At 44.1% G+C, this 20,272-nt stretch overlaps 2 protein-coding genes across 2 annotated transcripts in view; one reads left to right on the top strand and one right to left on the bottom strand.

Annotated features, from left to right (window-relative positions):
* LOC127613400 (voltage-dependent T-type calcium channel subunit alpha-1H-like) overlaps positions 1-15,778 on the top strand; it is a 38,563-nt gene extending 22,785 nt beyond the window's left edge. The window contains exons 21-33 of the mRNA XM_052084413.1: positions 1,138-1,263; positions 1,351-1,440; positions 2,448-2,640; positions 4,526-4,677; positions 4,757-4,866; positions 5,768-5,901; positions 6,025-6,095; positions 8,218-8,296; positions 8,478-8,599; positions 9,356-9,625; positions 9,900-10,053; positions 11,366-11,871; positions 12,688-15,778. Of these exons, the coding sequence (XP_051940373.1) occupies positions 1,138-1,263; positions 1,351-1,440; positions 2,448-2,640; positions 4,526-4,677; positions 4,757-4,866; positions 5,768-5,901; positions 6,025-6,095; positions 8,218-8,296; positions 8,478-8,599; positions 9,356-9,625; positions 9,900-10,053; positions 11,366-11,871; positions 12,688-13,209 (2,529 nt within the window). The 3' untranslated portion in view covers positions 13,210-15,778. The remainder of the gene's footprint in view (positions 1-1,137; positions 1,264-1,350; positions 1,441-2,447; positions 2,641-4,525; positions 4,678-4,756; positions 4,867-5,767; positions 5,902-6,024; positions 6,096-8,217; positions 8,297-8,477; positions 8,600-9,355; positions 9,626-9,899; positions 10,054-11,365; positions 11,872-12,687) is intronic.
* Positions 15,779-15,936: 158 nt separating this feature from the next.
* LOC127613414 (synaptogyrin-3-like) lies at positions 15,937-19,948 on the bottom strand. Its single transcript, XM_052084434.1, has 4 exons — positions 19,626-19,948; positions 18,664-18,898; positions 17,533-17,678; positions 15,937-16,558 (listed from the first exon to the last, which is right to left on the bottom strand). The coding sequence occupies exons 1-4, from the start codon at positions 19,728-19,730 to the stop codon at positions 16,325-16,327; spliced, it is 720 nt and encodes a 239-aa protein (XP_051940394.1). The 5' UTR covers positions 19,731-19,948; the 3' UTR covers positions 15,937-16,324.
* Positions 19,949-20,272: the final 324 nt, after the last annotated feature.

Genomic DNA, 20,272 nt, shown 5'->3' with positions numbered 1-20,272 from the left:
CAAATCAGCTGCTGATGAAGCATCATTTTCGGGGCGCTGTGTGCTTTCTGCAAGATTTGCTATCGATCCGAGGGGAAGGGCTGCTCTCACCGAGAGCGATCATTGTTTTCGTTTTTGTAATCGCGCAGGGGGGGCGGGATCTTATAATTGTTGAATCTGAATGTATCCAAGTTTTTTTTTAAGAAATGCAATTTTTAATGACCATATCTTCACGCCGGTCAACAATGATGCAATCTGGTCTGGACTACGATTCGATGAACTATTCTATGAACGAGTCCCTGGAAGGATGATTCGATTCACTCCAGTTACGACACAAATATGCGAGGCATCGATACGGGCCAATCTTATGATGATCCCGATTTCTTCTGCGACTCAAGTTTATTTCCACTTTTATTATTCACTTCGGGGCGGCCCGGTAGTCCAGTGGTTAGCATGTGGGCTTCACAGTGCAGAGGTACCGGGTTCGATTCCAGCTCCGGCCTCCCTGTGTGGAGTTTGCATGTTCTCCCCGGGCCTGAGTGGGTTTTCTCCGGGTGCTCCGGTTTCCTCCCACATTCCAAAAATATGCATGGCAGGCTGATTGGACACTCTAAATTGTCCCTAGGTGTGAGTGTGAGCGTGGATGGTTGTTCGTCTCTGTGTGCCCTGCGATTGGCTGGCAACCGATTCAGGGTGTCCCCCGCCTGCTGCCCGAAGACTGCTGGGATAGGCTCCAGCACCCCCCCCCCCGCGACCCTCGTGAGGATCAAGCGGCTCGGAAGATGAATGAATGAATGAATTATTCACTTCTATTTGTGATGAAACAGACTTTTAAAACAAATCGCCGTTGAGAGGGAACGGCACCCCCCCACCCCCACCCCAAATTTTATTTATTTATTTATTTTACACACCCGAGCGCTTTTCATTCATTTAAAAAAAAAAAAACTTCCATTTTAACGTGATTATCAAAACTCGACCAGGTGGATGAAAATGATGACAGCGAATTCGATTCACTTTTATAAATCAACCGCCGTACTCCCTTAGAGTGCGGCATGTGGTCGGTGGTCTTTTAAAGGGCTGCACGCCAAAACAAAAATGTTGTTCCAGTTTACCTTCTCTGTGATCTGTGTGTGTGTGTGTGTGCGTGCGCGCGTGCAGTTATTCAAAGGCAAGTTCTTCCACTGTGAGGGCTACAACGTGACCAGCATCACCAACAAGACGCAGTGCTTGGACGCAGGACACCGTTGGATGCGCAGGAAGTACAACTTTGACAACCTGGGACAGGTGTGTGTGACACACGCGCATGAGCGCTGGCGCCCGCGTGCGCGTGCATACACACACGGCGAAGTAAATGAAATGTCCATCTGGCAGGCGCTGATGTCTCTGTTTGTGCTGTCGTGCAAAGACGGCTGGGTCAGCATCATGTACGACGGCCTGGACGCGGTCGGCGTCGACCAGCAGGTGCCACGCCCGCCGTCAATGGCCTTCCTGACTTGATTTTTTTATTTTTTATTTTTTTATTTTGAGGGATGTGTTTGAGTGAATTCGTTTTAAGCACAAAATTTTATTTATATTATTTTAATTTAGTGATTAGAATGAATTGAAATACTTTTATAATTTTTTTAATCCGTTATTTCATTTTTTTAATGCTTTTTTTTCAGAATGTATTAATTCGAATTAATTTGAATATAATTAATTCAGCAATTAATTAATCAAACAAAAGATGCATGTCAAGTGAAACTCTTTTTTAAAAATATATTGTTTAAAGGGAATTAAATTGTGAAATTTTCTAAAAAGGTAAAAGTATAACAAATCAGTCCAGATAAAAGAATATGACAACGATTTTAGGGGCGAAATGGCTAAATTAAATTAAATTAATCCAATAAATAAGTTAATAAAATAAAAATGTTAAATATACAGATAAAGTTGGTTATTTTTGCCAGATATTTTTTATAGTATTAAAAATGTGTTAAAAAATACAATTTTAAAAACTTTTTGAGGAACAAAATGGAATAAATGAATGCAAAACCCTCATTTTAATATGAAATGACTGATTAGTGCTCATATTTCATTTCATCATAAACAATTTAATAAAATTGACATGTTAAATGTACTTCAGTAAAACACTCATTTTTATTATTGTTTAAACATTTCAGTCTGCAATTTCATGAGAAATGCGTTTTGTTTCATGAAAATGTTTGGTGGGCGGGGACACTAAGTTGTCATTAATTATGACGACAAAGTCACTGCAATGCGTTCGTTTCGACAGCGTCGTGTGATCTGATAATAAAGAGAAGCCAAAACAAAAACAGAAAAAGGAAAAGCGAAGACATTTCAGGAGAAGAGAAGGAGGTGGGGCATGGGTGGGGGGTGGTGAGGGCAACTGCGGCTGATGAATCGATGCGCCATGACGGCTGCGCCACTTTGACCACTGACTCGGGTCTCCCCGCCTGTTTTTCCTTGGGCAGCCCGTCCGCAACAACAACCCTTGGATGCTGCTCTTCTTCATCTCCTTCCTGCTCATTGTCAGCTTCTTCGTGCTCAACATGTTCGTGGGCGTGGTGGTGGAGAACTTCCACAAGTGTCGGCAGCAGCAGGAGGAGGAGGAAGCCCGACTCCGCGAGGAGAAGCGGCGCAAGCGCCTGGAGAAGCGCCGGCGCAGTGAGTGCACGAAAAGGAACACGAAAAGTTTGGCCTTAATTGAGTTTTGGGGAAGAAAAATGTGACTGTGATTCTCCAAATGTGGCACGTGGGTTCCCTCTAGTGGTACGCCAAAGAATCACCGCCTAAGTCCAGTTTAGTTGTATTTAACTTTTATGTTTGACGCAGTTGCATAAATTTAGTTTTAAGAACTGCTTGTTTTTTTAAAAACATTTATTTGGAGACAATTTAGTTTTAATTGACATAAACTAGAGTTAATGGGGAGAACATTTTGAGTTAAAATTGCTCCATGTAACGTAAAGCTCAGTGGGATGCGGGCTTAAGGTGCACAAAAAAAAATAATGAAATGAATATAAATCTGGGCGCCCCGTTAGCCAAGTGGTTAGCACGTCGGCTTCACAGTGCGGAGGTACCGGGTTCGATTCCAGCTCCGGCCTCCCTGTGTGGAGTTTGCATGTTCTCCCCGGGCCTGCGTGGGTTTTCTCCGGGTTCTCCGGTTTCCTCCCACATTCCAAAAACATGCGTGGCAGGCTGATTGAACACTCTAAATTGTCCCTAGGTGTGAGTGTGAGTGCGAATGGTTGTTCGTTTCTGTGTGCCCTGCGATTGGCTGGCAACCGATTCAGGGTGTCCCCCGCCTACTGCCCGAAGACAGCTGGGATAGGCTCCAGCGCCCCCCGCGACCCTAGTGAGGATCAAGCGGCTCGGAAGATGAATGAATGAATGAATATAAATCTGCTGAATGATATTTCTTATATTCCCTGCGCACAATCTGACAATGAGATTGCCACTGTAGTGCCACCTACTGTAGTGGATGTGCAATGACACTTTATTCTAGTGCAGCAAAAAAACATGTTCCCTGGGGTTATATAGAAGAAAATTTTGATCTCGCAATCTTTAGAGAATTGATGTACTCAGGGGTATTTATTCCGGGGTGTATTTATTAAATCTACTCAATTCCCCCACCGCACTCGGCCCATGCTGCTTTTCTCTTACAGTCACTCGCAGCTGACAGTTTGGCCCAAAGACACCTTCAAGTGTGTGTGTGTGAAGAGCAAAATTTATGAGGCGGTGCCATTTTTCTGCACACACACAAACGCACTTCATGTCACCTGCTTTCATCAGTGACTTTGCTTCCCATATCATTTTGTGTCCCTCTCTCCGAAGCATTTTATTAGCCGGCGCGTGCGCGCACGCGTGCCTGGTTATTCTGTTTAGTTCCCGTGAATCATTGGGACATAACTCTTGAGCGCGGATAACTTTGTAGATACGCATTCATCTCCGGGGACACCTCGTCTTCTAAGTGCACATTACTCACCCGCCCAGATTTACGACGCCCACGAGCACACCTTTCTCCGCGGGGACACTGACAATTTTAGTACGGCTACATACACTCGGTGCGGACACGTTATATCTGCAAGTCCGCACGAGTCTGTTTGAAGATCGAGGTTGATCGGGTATTGGATGAGCTGCAAATCGAGACGTCCCCACAAAGTTGTGCGTCACCCACGGAAGTGTGTCCTTGGAGAATAATGTGTTCTTTCAAAAACTCGGTGCCATTGTGTGTCCCAAAAAAGTCATATGAACCCACAAAACTTGATGTCTCAGCAGATTTGTGTGTAGCTGCAAAACTAGTGTCCCCTCCCTCCCACACACACACACACACACACATGTCCCCACAAGGTAATGTAAATGTACACATCTCTGTCTCCCCAACCCTAAAGTTGCGTGTCCCCAGAGTTATGCGTACCGGTGTCCCCACGGGAATGGTGTGTCCCTACAAATCCAAACGTGTTCCCCCCCTAGTGAAGCTCACACACTCATGCGGAGACAAAAGCTTGTTCAAAGCGAAATAAACCTTTTGTCCGTGTTTGCGTGCGCACAGAGGCCCTGGAGAAGCCGTACTACGCCGACTACTCGCCGCTACGTCTCTCCATCCACAGCGTGTGCACCAGCCACTACCTGGACCTCTTCATCACTATCATCATCGTCACCAACCTGCTCACCATGAGCATGGAGCATTACAACCAGCCCCAGGTAACCACGGCAACAGCCCCTCTTCCATCACCACACATGACAGGCTTTCATTGTGTGGGTGTGTGTGTGTGTCAAACAGTACCTGGTGGAGATCCTCAAGTACTGCAACTATGTCTTCACGGTGGTGTTTGTCATCGAGGCCATCCTCAAGCTCATCGCGTTTGGCCTTCGTCGCTTTTTTAAAGAAAGGTAGCAACCGTCTCGCATTATAAACATACAAGGAAAAAAAAAAGCAAAACATTTAAGATTTTTTTTTTCAATATTACCAAAAAAAAAATATTTTAAAATATGACGAATACAACTGAATAAGGCGGCCCGGTAGTCCAGTGGTTAGCACGTCGGCTTCACAGTGCAGAGGTACCGGGTTCGATTCCAGCTCCGGCCTCCCTGTGTGGAGTTTGCATGTTCTCCCCGGGCCTGCGTGGGTTTTCTCCGGGTGCTCCGGTTTCCTCCCACATTCCAAAAACATGCGTGGCAGGCTGGTTGAACACTCTAAATTGTCCCTAGGTGTGAGTGTGAGTGTGAATGGTTGTTCGTTTCTGTGTGCCCTGCGATTGGCTGGCAACCGATTCAGGGTGTCCCCTGCCTACTGCCCGAAGACAGCTGGGATAGGCTCCAGCACCCCCCGCGACCCTAATGAGGATCAAGCGGCTCGGAAGATGAATGAATGAATGAACAACTGAATAATATGATCAAAGAGGTCCTGGCAAATCCTGGAAACATCCGTCACTTGAGTCCACGGCCACGGCTGCTTTTAAAAACATTCGGAAGACCACAACAACAATAATGGGTTCAAAAAAATTCCTTTTTACAGTGTCCTCAAAACCACCCAAATCATGTTTGTCCACAACTGAGACCTGTTCTTAGCCCATACAAACTTGAGTCGACTTTCAGCCACCAAATTGTCGCATGGCGGCGACGTCTGAAAGAAAACGCCGTCAGTGCGCATGTTGCATCGACTGATGCTCTAAAAAAAAAAATACAAATTAAAAATAAAATCCTAAAGCTAATATGAAACATTTTTAAAAAAAACTCAAGTAAAATGGTGCATTTTTTGAAAAAACGAGCTAACTGGATTCTTGTTGCCCAGATGGAACCAGTTGGACCTGGCCATCGTGCTGCTCTCCATCATGGGAATCACGCTGGAAGAAATCGACCTGAACGCCTCGTTGCCCATCAATCCCACCATCATACGCATCATGAGGGTGTTGAGGATCACGCGGGGTACGCCACGCGCTTTTCCAACCCACTAGCGTGCAATTTTAGCGCGCCGGCTATTTGGGATCTTAGCAAATCGGGCCCCGAGCTGTAGCGACTTCCTGATGTGCGGTGCCTTGCATGTTGCAGTTCTGAAGCTGTTGAAGATGGCCACGGGAATGCGAGCTCTGCTGGACACGGTCATGCAAGCGCTGCCTCAGGTAAAAAAAAACGCATAGCCAAGGGAAAGCCGCCTTTGAAGATGAATTCCAAAATCGATTTTGCATTTGCAACTAAAGCAATTATTTTGGTCGTCGATGAATCGGTTCGATTATTTTGCGTTCAACGGCTGAATCGGATTAAGAATTTATTTCCATTCATTTGGACGGTTTTGGGGGTAGCCGAACAATTCATCCAGTGTCAGAACAGAAATCCGGATGCATTTGAGCATCGATTATTCGTCGATTAATTTTTGCACAGCTAATGAGGAGAATGGAGTCATGACCTGGACCGGGCATGAAGAGCACAAATCTGTCAATCATCCATGCTTGTTATTAGGGAAAGCGGAGTACTGATATCAACATTGGTATCGGGCCTTATTTGAAGGTATCGGTACTTGCGACAGCAGCTGATTTCAGTTTCGTCAACGAAAGGTTTTTCTGTTTTCACAGCATCTTTTTCTTTTTTTTTTTTTTTTTTCAAGCAACCTTGTCAAGATAAATTATTACAGTATTTTTTTAAGTAAATGGTTGTAATGTTTTGGTTGGTCCTTTCAATATTTTTTTATTTTTATTTATTTAAATCCCCCAAAATATTCATTGTCACTAAAAACTATCCTTGTGCTTTTTTTGATCCCTTTACTGGAAGATAAATTCCAGCGTTTGGAATGATTTTAAATGAAAGGACATTTTGTTTGACTGCGATTGCAAAGAGGCATGAAAAAATCAAGATATAAAAAAATAAAATAATAATTTCTATTAATATTAATTAATTAATATTAATTAAAAATATTAATAAATTAATATTTAAAAAAACATTTCCATCAAGTCATTTTGGAGTGTCGAGAAGAGGCCAAAACGTGTCGAAGAAAGTTCTGTTCCTTTCCTTTGAGCGTCCTTTGCGTCCTTCTTTCATGATGGATGCGTTCCGGCATCGTGCGTCATTGAGTGCTGGATTTTTTTCATTTTATTTTATTTTATTTTTTTCATTTCTTTCACGCTTAAGCAAACAAACACGCTCGCTGGTGTATGGCAAATGAAGTCATTGTACCTTTGCATAATGGCTCCCGTCGCTGCCTATTTGTCATCAAATATGGAGGAAGGACGCTCGTACGAGCGTCGGGTGCCACATCAAAGAGTCGCGTTGATGACGTTTGCCTGCGGAAATGAACAGCATTTGACTAATTTTCCTTCATGAGAAACAAACACTGAAAGCAAGCAGAAATTTCTCTCGGGTGCTTTTATGAAGAGGAGAAAAAAAAACATTGCAGAGTTTGGTGGCTCCTGAGTTTGGAAAAGTTTGGAATTTGGTGAGGGCGAAACATTTTTTTTCATTTCAAAAGTCATCTTTCAAATATCATGAAATCATTCCAAAAAAATTGATGTTTTGAATGGTTCATATTTTTACAATTATATTTGTGATCTCTTTTTTTTAGACATGTAATTGTTTGCGTTTCTTTCGATTTGTTTTGCATTTTATATTCGGACTTTCTCAGCTCATCTCTTGACCTGTCAGTACGGTAGTAATAGTAGTCGTTCCTCGCGGATGATAAAGAATACATGCCTTTCAGCATTGTAGCATCGGCTGTCTTGCGTTGTAGTTGTAGACATTATTTTTATATATTTTTATATATGACATTATTTTTTTTTTAATTACAATTTTATTTGGCTTTTGTTACGTTTTTCCCTTAAAGATTTTTGGGAGATTTTTTTTTTCTTAATTATAATTTCTTATGTAGATGTGTGTGTGTAATGTGAGAGAGAGACATTTTTAAAAAAAAATTTCTTAGCTACTTACATTTGCAGGTGATCTTTGAACGACTCCTAAAACATGCGTTAATGCACGTGACCCGCTAATCAGTATTCGTGCTCCTCCCTTTTTGTTTTCCCAGTCAACTAACTGCGCGCATCTTTTGGGATTTCAAGTTAATTTAGCGCGCTGGCACGCTCCGTCTGCTTTGTGTACGCCTCTCTCTCACTCTCCCTCTCTCATGCTCTCACTCTCGCTCTCTTTCTCTATACTGTCTCTTTGTGTGTGTGTGTGTGTGTGTGTGTGTGTGTGTGTGTGTGTGTCAACGTATCCATGTACTGTATATGTGTGTGTGTGTGCCGTATGTCCGTCTAGGTGGGGAATCTGGGTCTGCTCTTCATGTTGCTGTTCTTCATCTATGCAGCTCTGGGAGTTGAGCTCTTTGGAAAACTGGGTTAGTGCGCGTGGTGCATGCGTACAGTACGCTTGTGCGTGTTATTTTATTTTATTTTATTTTTTTTTGCGTTCCATGCATTAATGATGTCGATTTCAGCCCACCACCACCACCACCACCACCTTCTCCCCGTATGGCCATCCGCCCTTGTTCTAAGGCCTCTCTGGCGATTGCCTTTCAGAATGTTCCGAGGAGAACCCGTGCGAGGGCCTGAGCCGTCACGCCACTTTCGACAACTTCGGCATGGCCTTCCTGACGCTCTTCCGCGTGTCCACCGGCGACAACTGGAACGGGATCATGAAGGTGATTGGTTGGGTTTGAACCCGTCTGGCTTTGAAGTGAGATGGAAGATGGCGGCGTGCGCTAAGCGTACTTTACCTAGACAGGACACAGTCAGAGCGAGGGGACGGGGAGAGGGCGACGAGACAATTGGTTGGCAGGCCTAAGCTCTTTTGCGCCCCCCGATGAAGGAGAGTGGAAGTACAACGTGATGCATTTTAGGTGAAAATTGGCCGAAGGCAAAATGACGTTTGGATTTATTTTTAATTTGTGTGAAATTTGTTTTTTTTTTTTATGTGTAAATTTTTATCGTCATTCTTTTTTTTTTACTTTGTGAACATTTGACAATATTTTTAGCAAAATTTCTTATGAATTTTTCCAGATCTGTTTTGTCATTTTTATACTTTTTTTTTAAAATCATTCCCATTTTTTGTGCTGTTTTTTCCCCCATTAAAGCATTTTAAATACTCCCCCCCCCCCCCCAGAATATTTTACATGCCTCTCCTGTGAGCGTCATGCTAAACTAAGCGGAGGACAGACTAAAATTCTGGTAACAGTCGGAGGGCCAAAAGACAAGCCCTCAGCAGCCTCGAGGTCTTTTGCGCCCCCTGTTGGCGGACATTGGAAGCACAACGCGGTGCCTTAAACGTGACACAATTACTGTACCCGTTTAAGAGTTGAAGACGATGACATTGGCAAAAGTTTTTTTCAGAATTTGAGACATTCATAAGAATATTTTTGTCAAACCTTGCTTGTATTTTTTTATTTTTTTTATATGAGGACACGCTGCGCGACTGCCGACCGGAGGACCGCCACTGCCTCAGCTACCTGCCGCTGATCTCGCCCGTCTACTTCGTCACCTTTGTGCTGACGGCGCAGTTCGTGCTGGTCAACGTGGTGGTGGCCGTCCTTATGAAGCACCTGGAGGAGAGCAACAAGGAGGCGCAGCTGGACGAGATGGAGGAGCGGCGGGAGCGCGAGGAGGCCCTTCGCGGCGCCGCCTTGGCGGGCGGGGAACCCGCCGCCCCCAACGGCGACGCACCTCCGCAGGTATGCCGTCGGTGCCAACTCTATTCGCCACGTCTCGAAGCGACCCAACGGTTCAGACCTAACAAGTTTATTGCATGCACGGGAAAAATCTAAGCTTGTGGAAATCAGACCCGACGACTTAAGTTGCCTAAACGAGCTGCGGTAGAGATGGAAGGAAACCTACTGAAAGTGTCGTTCACCACACACGGATGGCATGAAAGAGATTTTGTGGATGAAGCCCCCCCCACCCCCCGAGTCATGTGACGCTGATTTGCATCCCATGTGAATCGGGCAGGTGCAGGTGGAGGATGAGGAGCGTTGCCGCGGCAACCTGCTGAGCAACGGCCGCATGCTGTCACTGCCCAGCGACGGCTACGGCCAGCAGCCGCTCAGATGTGCGGCGTACCCGTCGGCCGCCGTCGACGCCTACTCGGCCTACGGCTACTCGGGTGAGGTTTCCGCGTGTTTGGCTTTTTTCTTTGGCTTTCTGGGGATGTCCCACTTGTGTCTACAAAGACTTGGTCTTTGTTGTTGTTGTGTTTTGTTTAGTTTTTTTGCCCTTAGGGGCACGACCTAATCTGCCTAGCAACTGAGCGTCTTACTGCCCCTGCCACCTCTCCCTGTCCGGACTCTGCTCTTTGTGGCAGTGAAGGACCATGGCCCTCTTTACGAAAGCAACTGATAGTTATTGTTATTATTATTTTATTATTATTATTTATATTTTTGCCCATGAAGATTCAGACATGCCGTATTTTGTTTTGTTTTTTTGCCCTTAGGGGTACGACCTAATCTGCCTAGCAACTGAGCGTCTTACTGCCTCTGCCACCTCTCCCTGTCCGGACTCTGCTCTTTGTGGCAGTGAAGGACCATGGCCCTCTTTACCAAAGCAACTGATAGTTATTATTATTATTATTATTTATATTTTTTGCCCATGAAGAGTCTTTATTATTATTATTTATATTTTTGCCCATGAAGATTCAGACATGCCGTATTCCTTATGAAAGTTGCCACGGTTGTATATTTTTTTCTTGCGCAGACTCCTAATCTGCCTAGCAACACGTCATTACCGAGCGTCTTACTGCCCCTGCCACCTCTCCCTGTCCGGACTCTGCTCTTTGTGGCAGTGAAGGACCATGGCCCTCTTTACCAAAGCAACTGATAGTTATTATTATTATTATTATTTATATTTTTTGCCCATGAAGAATCTTTCTTAGTATTATTTATATTTTTGCCCATGAAGATTCAGACATGCCGTATTCCCTATGAAAGTTGCCACGGTTGTATTTTTTTTCTTGCGCAGGCTCCTAATCTGCCTAGCAACACGTCATTACTGAGCGTCTTACTGCCCCTGCCACCTCTCCCTGTCCGGACTCTGCTCTTTGTGGCAGTGAAGGACCATGGCCCTTTTTACCAAAGCAACTGATAGTTATTATTATTATTATTATTTATATTTTTTGCCCATGAAGAATCTTTCTTAGTATTATTTATATTTTTGCCCATGAAGATTCAGACATGCCGTATTCCCTATGAAAGTTGCCACGGTTGTATTTTTTTTCTTGCGCAGGCTCCTAATCTGCCTAGCAACACGTCATTACTGAGCATGACGTCATTACACGTCATTTTCCAAAGCAACTGATTAGTTATTATTATTATTATTATTATTATTTTATAATTATTATTTATATTTTTGCCCATGAAGATTCAGACATGCCGTATTCCTTATGAAAGTTGCCACGGTTGTATTTTTTTTTTCTTGCGCAGGCTCCATGTCGTCACTGGGCTCCAGCGGGGGCGGATCCCTGCTGCAGGTCCCGGGCGCCCTCCCCACCATTAGCCACGCCTCTCTGGGCCACGGGCGCAGCAGCCGCCCCGTGATCCGCCTCAGCAGCTCCCAGAGCATCGACAGGGGCTCGCCTCATCGAGGCCCCCCGCCGGACCGGCGCCGGCTGGACTCGGCCCACAGCGTGGACGGCTGTCGGTTCAGCCCCGCCCGGGTGGCCGACCTTCGGCGACTGAGCTCGGCGCAGAGCGTGGACGGATACAGGGTGGGCGGGGAAAGGGCCAAGCTGGTATCTTGCTGCAGTATGGACAGACATCCCTCGCTTAGGCTGAGTCCCCTGCACGGGGGTTCCAGGGGACCCTCTCATTGGCTGAGCCCCGAGGAGAGTTTGGATCGCAACAAGCTAAGTCCCTCATACATCCCAGAGAGTTCCCACCTCAAGAGACCCTCGTCGTTCCGCGCTGCTGGTCGACAGTTGCGCAGACAAGTAAGTGTGTTTTCATTTCGTCTTTGGTGTGTTCGACCTTACGCGTGATTCTTTTCCTTTTTTTTCCAAGTCTTGGGGCATTCAGGATTTTGCCCCGCAAAGTTAATGGCGCAGGTGTGAAGTCAAAGTGATGTGCCTCACACGATTTTGCGCACAAATTTTCTCTTCTCGTCTCCATGAAAGGGCTTTGGGGCACACTTGATTGTGCCCCACAAATGTTGCCTGGCGACAAGTCTTGATCCCACACACACACACACACACATTTTTTTCTTTCATATTCAAGATCATTGATTGGTTCACACCGAAAGTGTTTGGAAAAGAAAAAGGGTCGGTGGGTCACATGGTAATTTGCCTCATACCTTGGCCTAACAACCACTTAAATCTTTTTTTTTTCACAAAGAAACATTTTTAATGGCTTTGTGGCACACGTGACTCATGAACCCTTGCACTCTACCTAGCGACAAGTCTTCAAAATCTTTGTCACATTCTTTTTCCTTGAGATTCAAGCAAACTGATTTGTTCATAGCAAATAAATCACAATGAAAAAAACAAAACAAAGGACTTTAGGGCACATGCAAATTTGCCCGACGACTTTGCAGAACACAGCATCTTTCCCTTTAATTTCGTTTTAACATTTCACCAAGGAAAGACTTTTTAATGGCTTTGGGGCACCCGTAAATTCGCCCCGCAAAGTCTGGCTATCAACCGGTCTTGAGAATATTTTTTTCCTTAACATCCAAGGAAACTGGGGAATATGACTTTGCCCCAAATACTTTGCCTGGCAACGTTTCCGTGTGTGTGTGTGTGTGCGCGTAGGAAGCCGTGCGTTGTGATTCACTGGATCAAAGCGGCTCGGCTGACAACGTGTCGGACGGCCTCCCCCCCGCGCCCGCCGGCACATCTTCCACTTCCACGCCGCCCCGCCAGCGCTCGTCCAGCGTTCACACCTTGAAATACACCCAACCGCAGAGGGTCATCTCATGCCGGAGTCGCGGCGATACGGCCGGATCGCAACCGGGACCCGATCGGGACCTGGCGGGAAAGGACGCAGGGGGGTCGGAGCCCCGGGTGGCGGACGATACTGACGACGAAGTGCGGCGGATCAACGCGCACTCGCACAGACACCTGGCTCCCGATCCCGATGAGGTTCGCGGCCGCCTCAGCCAATCGGCATCGCCGGTGTCGGGCCGGAACAGGAAGGAGCGTGTGAGCCCGCCTCCGGGGGAGGAGCCGGTTACCATGGCGACGCAGTTGATGGACAGCAGTGTGGAGCTCAGGAGGCGGACGCTGTCGTTCGACGCCACCAATCAGCCCGAGTCAGGCTCTGTGGACGACTGACTTTTTATTTTATTTTATTATTTTAAATTATTCTTTTTTTCTTTTTTTTTTGGGAAGCATAGCAGGACACGTCCACCTTCCTTGTCCCGGCCAATCACAGGGTACGTATTTTCAGACTGCCCCCTGCAATGCAGTTTTTGTTAACATTTTTTTTTTTTTTTGCACCCGAGTTGCACAACTTTCAAGTGGTTTAGCCTTGAGTCGATAGTGACTACACGTCAATTTCCCTTTTGCTTGTTCTATACTCCTGCCTTCATCCCAGCTTCTGTTCCCCTTGCGCCTCAAGCCTAGGTCACAGTACCATCGAAACCAAAGGTGTCAAACTCCGGTTGTTGCATCATATATGGTGGTGTTCAGGATTTTTTTGCTCCGTCGCGCAAAATACAAATTCACGTGTAAAAAGAAGTCCGCCATTGTTCTTCGTCAAATAGAATATGAAGAAAACACTCCTTTTAAAAATTACCTGTCACAAAAACAAACCATGTTAAATAACTTTCTTAAGTTGTTGCCTCGCTCGACTAACCCACCACTATTGAGAGCAATTCTAAAATAAAAGCCAAAGAAAAAGTTCTGTATTTTGCGATGCTTTGGCACATTTTTGCACAGTTTTCAATGAAAATCTTGCTGAAATGCAGAATCAAACTATTTTAAAAGATCAATTAATTAATTAATATTACTTTTATGAGTACAATGTTTAAATCAACAAAATGTTCTGTTGATAGCAAGTGAGCTGACACAAACGTAAAAAAAAAAAAAAAAGCAATATTTTGGAGAATCTTTATTTATGATTATTATTTTGCGGGGCATAGCTTTGATAACGCTTATCCTGAAAAATAACCCCAAAGAGAAATCAAAATGTGCCAAGACTGAATGTTTTAATGGTCAGAGAATTTTGTTTTGTTTTTTTCAAGAATTATTTTTCATTTTTTGTACAATTATTTTTTTTTTCCTCCATCATTAATTTTCATCATCAAGAGTTCTTACCACAACTTATATTGTGACAAATGTGTGATAATTCCATCAACATTCCTGCATTCAAATATATTGTTATATTATAAGCTACAATGTATAACATAAGACATTTTGAGAGTTATTATTTTTTTTTTGTGGGACTAGCATTTTAAAACTCATTCATACATCATGCAGAATTCAATCAATGTATGGAATATGTAGTGTGACCTAGGCTTTAGCGGTCTCTACCTCTACCTGTTTGCCCCCCCCCCCCCCCCCCGCACCCCCAACCCCGCCTGCACACACACAATAATCACTATTACCGCCTGATGAGTTTCACTTCCTGTTTTATGGCTTTGTATTCTCAGGGTAGAAGTAGTGTTAGACCCCCCCCCCCCCCCGCTCTCTGAAGTTGGACTTGAATCGCTTTTTAACCCCAAAACACAACAATTTATGCAATATGTATCCTAGGTGTCAGTGTTTGATTTGTTTACTTGAGCCATGCCTGAGATTTAATCAGAAGGCGGCCATTTTGGTTCAAAGTAGCCATTTTGGGTGAATTCAATGGTTTGTAAGTACGTACAGCATTTGCCCAAAAGATCTGAATTTTGGACTTTGAACTTTATAGGCATGCCTGAAAACGTGTAGAATTATTGCTAACGTACATCCTGACAAAAATATTTTCCTATTTTCAAGGCCCTCAGCACAACGTCCAAGAATTCACTCAGTAACCCAGACGTGAAATTTGTCAGGCATGTCACAAGACGCCTCAAATTGCCTCAAGGACCCACAATTGAAATTTAAGGTGGCCATTTTGGTTTGAGGCGGCCATTTTGGGAGAAATCCCTGCTCTTTCTGTGGAATTTGCCAAAACTGAGCTGTATTAACTCCTTTTTTAGAGCGCTTCGAGTCAACATGCCTGAAACTACACCCATTTTTGAAAATATCTGTATCCTGGTTCCCAACGCACCCAAAAATTCAACCATTTATGCCCCATGGAATCAGTCTGAAGTTTGAAGCAAATTGAGTTGGGTAGCGTTAAAATGCCAAGATTTGTCACCTACGCTAAGTGATGCAGTGTCAAAATATGCAATAAGCCAATCTGTAGCGTCACTTGGAAAATTTTCTTTGACAAAATCAGTCCTGGACACCAATTTCCAAAAATGACTTTCACCTTCGGCAATCAATAGTGGCCACGCGCGGTGTCACAAATTTTCAACAATCTCACTCAGCAGCGCCTCTTGATGATCCATGAACCCCCCACCAATGACCAGTGCGTACAATTGAACAGGAAGGCGGCCATTTTGATTCCAAGCGGCCATTTTGAGGCAAATCCGATGCTTTTGTTGCTGATGAACAGGCATGCAGATAAGAAGGGCTTATTCATGGTCAAATAGAGACGACTCTATTTTATTTAAACAGCAGCAGTAGCGGAGACGCGAGGAAGACAACAGGTGAATTTTTAACACTTATGAATGTTACAGGAAGTTTGTTGTCATGATGATGATGATGATGATGGTTTTCAATGTTGCACATGAAATGGTCTGAGATGCACAAAAAGAGGAGCAGGGCTTTGAACGCAGTCCCTGGAATAAAACGACTTCCTGTCTGACTTTTACTCTCATCCGGTTACATTGCGTACGATGTACCTTTAATTTCTCCTAAAAACATTGAAACCAAACAAATTGAACATTTGATAGGAGATGATTAATCACATAGAATCAGAAATGTGTACAGTATAAAGGATTAGTGTGAAGTAGACACAGACAGCCCTCCTTTGATGGTGATGCTAGTTTTATTTCCTTTTTTTTTTTAAGTTCCATTTTTCATCAGACATACACTTGAGCATATCACAATGAAATATTAAATCACATGAATATTTCAAACAGAGCGGAACATTCAGGAAGCTGCTGACTTGCCTTTTTTTTTCTTATATCCCGCAAATCCCGCCCACCTATTGCTGTCTGTCAATCACGCTGTGAGCCAATGAAATGCTTCCACTAAAAATGTCCTTTTCTTAAGATGTCTTCTACACTAAAAGAACATGCTCATGTGTGCCTGTGTGTGTGTGAGAGAGAGAGAGATCGTGCGTGCGTGCGCAAGCACACAAGAGCAAAGAAAGCAGGTTGCCGTGGCAACAAGATCCTGGCCTTAGTTACGGGCGTTAGAAGGCGGGCGCTACGGGTCTGTGCTGCTGCTGCGTGAGCTTCTGCGGGTCCAGGGTCTCGGTGAAGGACGGGGCTTGGTAGGGCTTGGTGGTGACGATGGTGGCGCCGTTGGCGATGGGGTAGGGCGTGGCCCGGGCGTGGCCGGGGGCGGCGTCCAGGTGCTGCCACGTGAACAGGTTGGCGTGCGAGCCCGACAGGAAACGCCGCAGGGCGCTCAGAGTCAGCACCGTCTGTCAGCGGGCACGGGAAGCAGGCAGTGAGTTCAAACGTGCACGGAAAAACGTTAAGTAAAAAAAGTCAAACAATAACAAGTTTGGAACAAAAAAATAACAAGGCCATTATCCAAATTAGCGCATTGCTGCCGCTGTCAATTGAAAAAAGATTTCGTATCACGTAATAATGTCACATAAAGTCCACATTTTATCAGGATAAACTTCACATTATAACATGATCCATTTCATATTATGTGATAAAGTTCACATTTTATCGCCCTAAGTTCTAACACAATAAAATCCACCTTAAATATTTTTTGAAATGTCACGGTTTAAGGTGATATGAACACATGTAACAAATTATGTCACATTAAAAAACGGAAAAAGTGTCAAAAACTAGAAAAAAAATGATATATATTTAAGAATTTAAAATGGAAGGAAAACGGAAAATTAAACTAAAAAATTAAATTAAAATCATGATGCAACCTATTAATTTAATCTACAATTTTAATAGTTAATATTAAACATTTTAATACTATTTAATTTGATGGCATACACACAAATGTAGTGTTGATATATATTTTTAAAAATACAGGGTATTTATATTTATTTTTTAAAACTCTTTGCTATGTGCTTTTTTTAAAAGTTAAAAACGGTTGTCCAAACAAAAGTTTTCAGAGGGATGAAAAAAAAAAATCACAATTTTGAGCATATGAGTCACACTGATTGAAATTGGGGAGCTTTTCTCCCATCTCACTCATTAAACACTCAAATTAGCATGACGACCACAGGTGGCGCTATAGCGTCTTTCTCGCATGCTGTAACACATTCACGCGGAAAAGAAAAGTTGCCAAAATTCAGCCAGTTTTTTTAAAAAAAATTCTTTTATCACTTTTTTGAAAAGGGGTCACGTCGGGTGACGGATCGGGTTCGACTATCTCGGGCACGTCACAGTTACAACTGGAATCGTGTTGCGCTTGCTTGCCACCGACCCATGTGATGATGGAGAAGAAGCAGAAGGCGATGGCGGCTCGGGCGGCGTCAGCGCCCTGCGACAACGGCAGCTCGTCCGGCGACGTCGCCTGCCACTGGTTGGCCAGGAAGCAGAACCCCACGAACCACAGGAAGCTGGCCATGCCTCCAGGAGGCAAAAAGCACAAACGGCAAGATAGGGTTTCAAGATGCGGTTAAGCTTTTTAATCAGAGTTTCAAATGGGGGGGTTAAGTTCACAAAGTAGGGCCTTCAAACCACGGGTAAGGCTTCAAAAGTAGGGTTTCAAGCCTACTTTTGAACGACGGAAGGGCTTTTCCGATAAGGGTTCCGCAGTAGGTTTCCCAACCTGGGGTAGGGTTTTAAATGAGGGTTTCAAGCATTGGTTAGACTCTTCAATTGCCGTTAGGGTTTCAAATTTGGGGGTTTTTGAAAATCAGGGTTTCATTTTAAAACAAGTAACTTTATTACTAAGTAGTGCTTGAAGCTCGGATTAATGTTTCCAATTAGGGTTTCATGAAACGGTTCGAGTTTCATGGTAAGGTTGCCACCAGGGTGAATGTTTTAAATGAGGCTTTGACTTGGTTTGCTTTTTGAATTTGCAAATTAGGGTATTCAAGAAAAGTCTGGGAGGGTTTTAAGACAGGGATAGGATTTCAAACATTGGTTAAGGTTTCAATGGAGGGTTTTAAAGTAGGGTTCCAAGCCAAAGTTGAGATTTAAAAAATGGGGTTTCAAATATTAGTTGGACTTTTAAATGAGGGTTAGGGTTTCACAATAGGGTTTAAAAGAAAGATTAGATTTTCGCGGTAGGGTTTCAACCAATGTCATGGTTTCAAACAAGGGTTAATTTTAAAAAAGTCAGATTTGTAAACGAGGGGTAAGGTTTCAAAGCAGGATTTCAAGCCAGGTTTGGTGTTTAAAAGTTGGGTTCCAAGTCAGCCTTAAAGTTTCAAACTAGGATACAGATTAGGGTTTCAAACAACGGTTACGGTTTTAAGGTAGGTTGTTTTATATTTGAAAGAAGATTTTAAGTTGCTATTGTTTGGCTTCCAAAGTAGGGTTTCAAGTCCATGCCGGGATTCAAATGTTTTTCTTAGTGTTTTTGATTTTTTTAAATTTTTTTTTTTACCTGAGCAGACGAGGTCAAGCAGCACGGCGCGCCGTCTGTCCGCCAGGCTGCTGAAGGACGGGAAGACGGCGTCCAGGAGGAGGAAGAAGGCGCTGGCCAGGAAGCAGGCCACGCCCACCGTCACCCCAAAGTTGCACGCGTCGGCGTTCTTGTTGAACACGCACAGCAGACGCTCGCTGCCGATGTTGACGTAACCCTCGTTGACGATGCAGCTGAATACCACCATGGAGAACACCTGCCGCCATTCATCAAAACAAAACGAAGCGATTCCGGTTCGGCTCGCTGGCACACCCCAATGTGGGTTTGCGCTTCTTCGTTTAAATCTCAAATCACGTTAAAGACTTGGACTTGTTTTAATTGGACCGTTGGTGTCCAGTTTTTGTACAAGGAACTACTTTTTGTGACGTACCCGAAAGTGTTCACGATTGAACAACTAAGTACAAGTGAATACTGTCCAAAAAAATGTACAGAAATGCTCCAATCTAGTTTGTATAAGATACAAATTACTGATTAAAAAATATTAGCTACAAGTTGACATATTTATCACTCTTCTTTTTTTTTTTACATTTTAATTTTGACATAAAATCGAATGCTCTGCATAATACACAGACAAAATGACAAGGACAGCTAAAATATCGGTCTAAACTATTATAAAAGACACATTTAGAATCAATTGTAGGTATAGATTGGATCATTATTGTACGGATTTTCCAAAATGAAAAGGGAAACCATGGTTAGGTAAGATGTCCAAATTGCAGCTCTGGACAAAAGAAGCTTTCAGCTAAATACAGAAATAGATCCAAGACAATTGTTCATGATACCAAATTACGCAATGATAGCTTCAACCTGAACGTCTTCACGAAATATGAGAGAGAAAAAATGCTCACTTAATGTGAGGAGAGAGACAAAGAAATGGATGTACCCCCTCCCCACACTTTTTTTTTTTTTTTGCTGATGCTCACCCACGATAACAGCCTCATGATGGTCCGCGGATGCGTAAAGAAAGCGACCGGGTCGAAGACGACCTTCCCGGCTTTGGCGGCTCCGTAGACAGCCGCTGGCTCCATTGTGGCCGGCGGGACGAGCCCCTGGCCCCCCACACCCGGCTCCAGCCACCCTTTTCGAGCGAAGCGACGACCTCCACCGGCTTAGCGCGGCTCCTTCGCCCTGCCGAGAGAAGCGGACGAGACGGCGACAGAAGCAGCTGTGCGCCGCTGTGCGCAGCCGCCGCAGCAGCCTCCAGCAGCCTGGCGATGACGTCACAGTCAGACTGACGTCAGTTTCGGATTGGCTCGCTTGCGTCCAATCGTCCCAATAATAGGAACGGTCAAACCAGCTGTGACGTCATTTTAGCAAGCGGGACTTTCCATACACTTGTTGCGTCAGCAAGTATGACCAGTATAATAATAATGACGGTAAAATGTTTTTTTATTAATGAATTCAAACGTAAAGTTACAGTATTAACATTGTTGTAGTCGCTGAAAAAAACACGTCATAATTAATTTGTAAAACATAAGGTTTTACAATTCATTATTGCGTTATTGTAATAATTATCATCCAAATGTGACATTCGAAATGGAGTACATGTGAAATCATGACTTTTACTGTA

Source organism: Hippocampus zosterae, chromosome 13 (genome assembly GCF_025434085.1).
Source record: "Hippocampus zosterae strain Florida chromosome 13, ASM2543408v3, whole genome shotgun sequence".
Lineage (NCBI taxonomy): Eukaryota > Metazoa > Chordata > Actinopteri > Syngnathiformes > Syngnathidae > Hippocampus > Hippocampus zosterae.
This window is presented reverse-complemented; position numbering and strand designations above follow the sequence as displayed.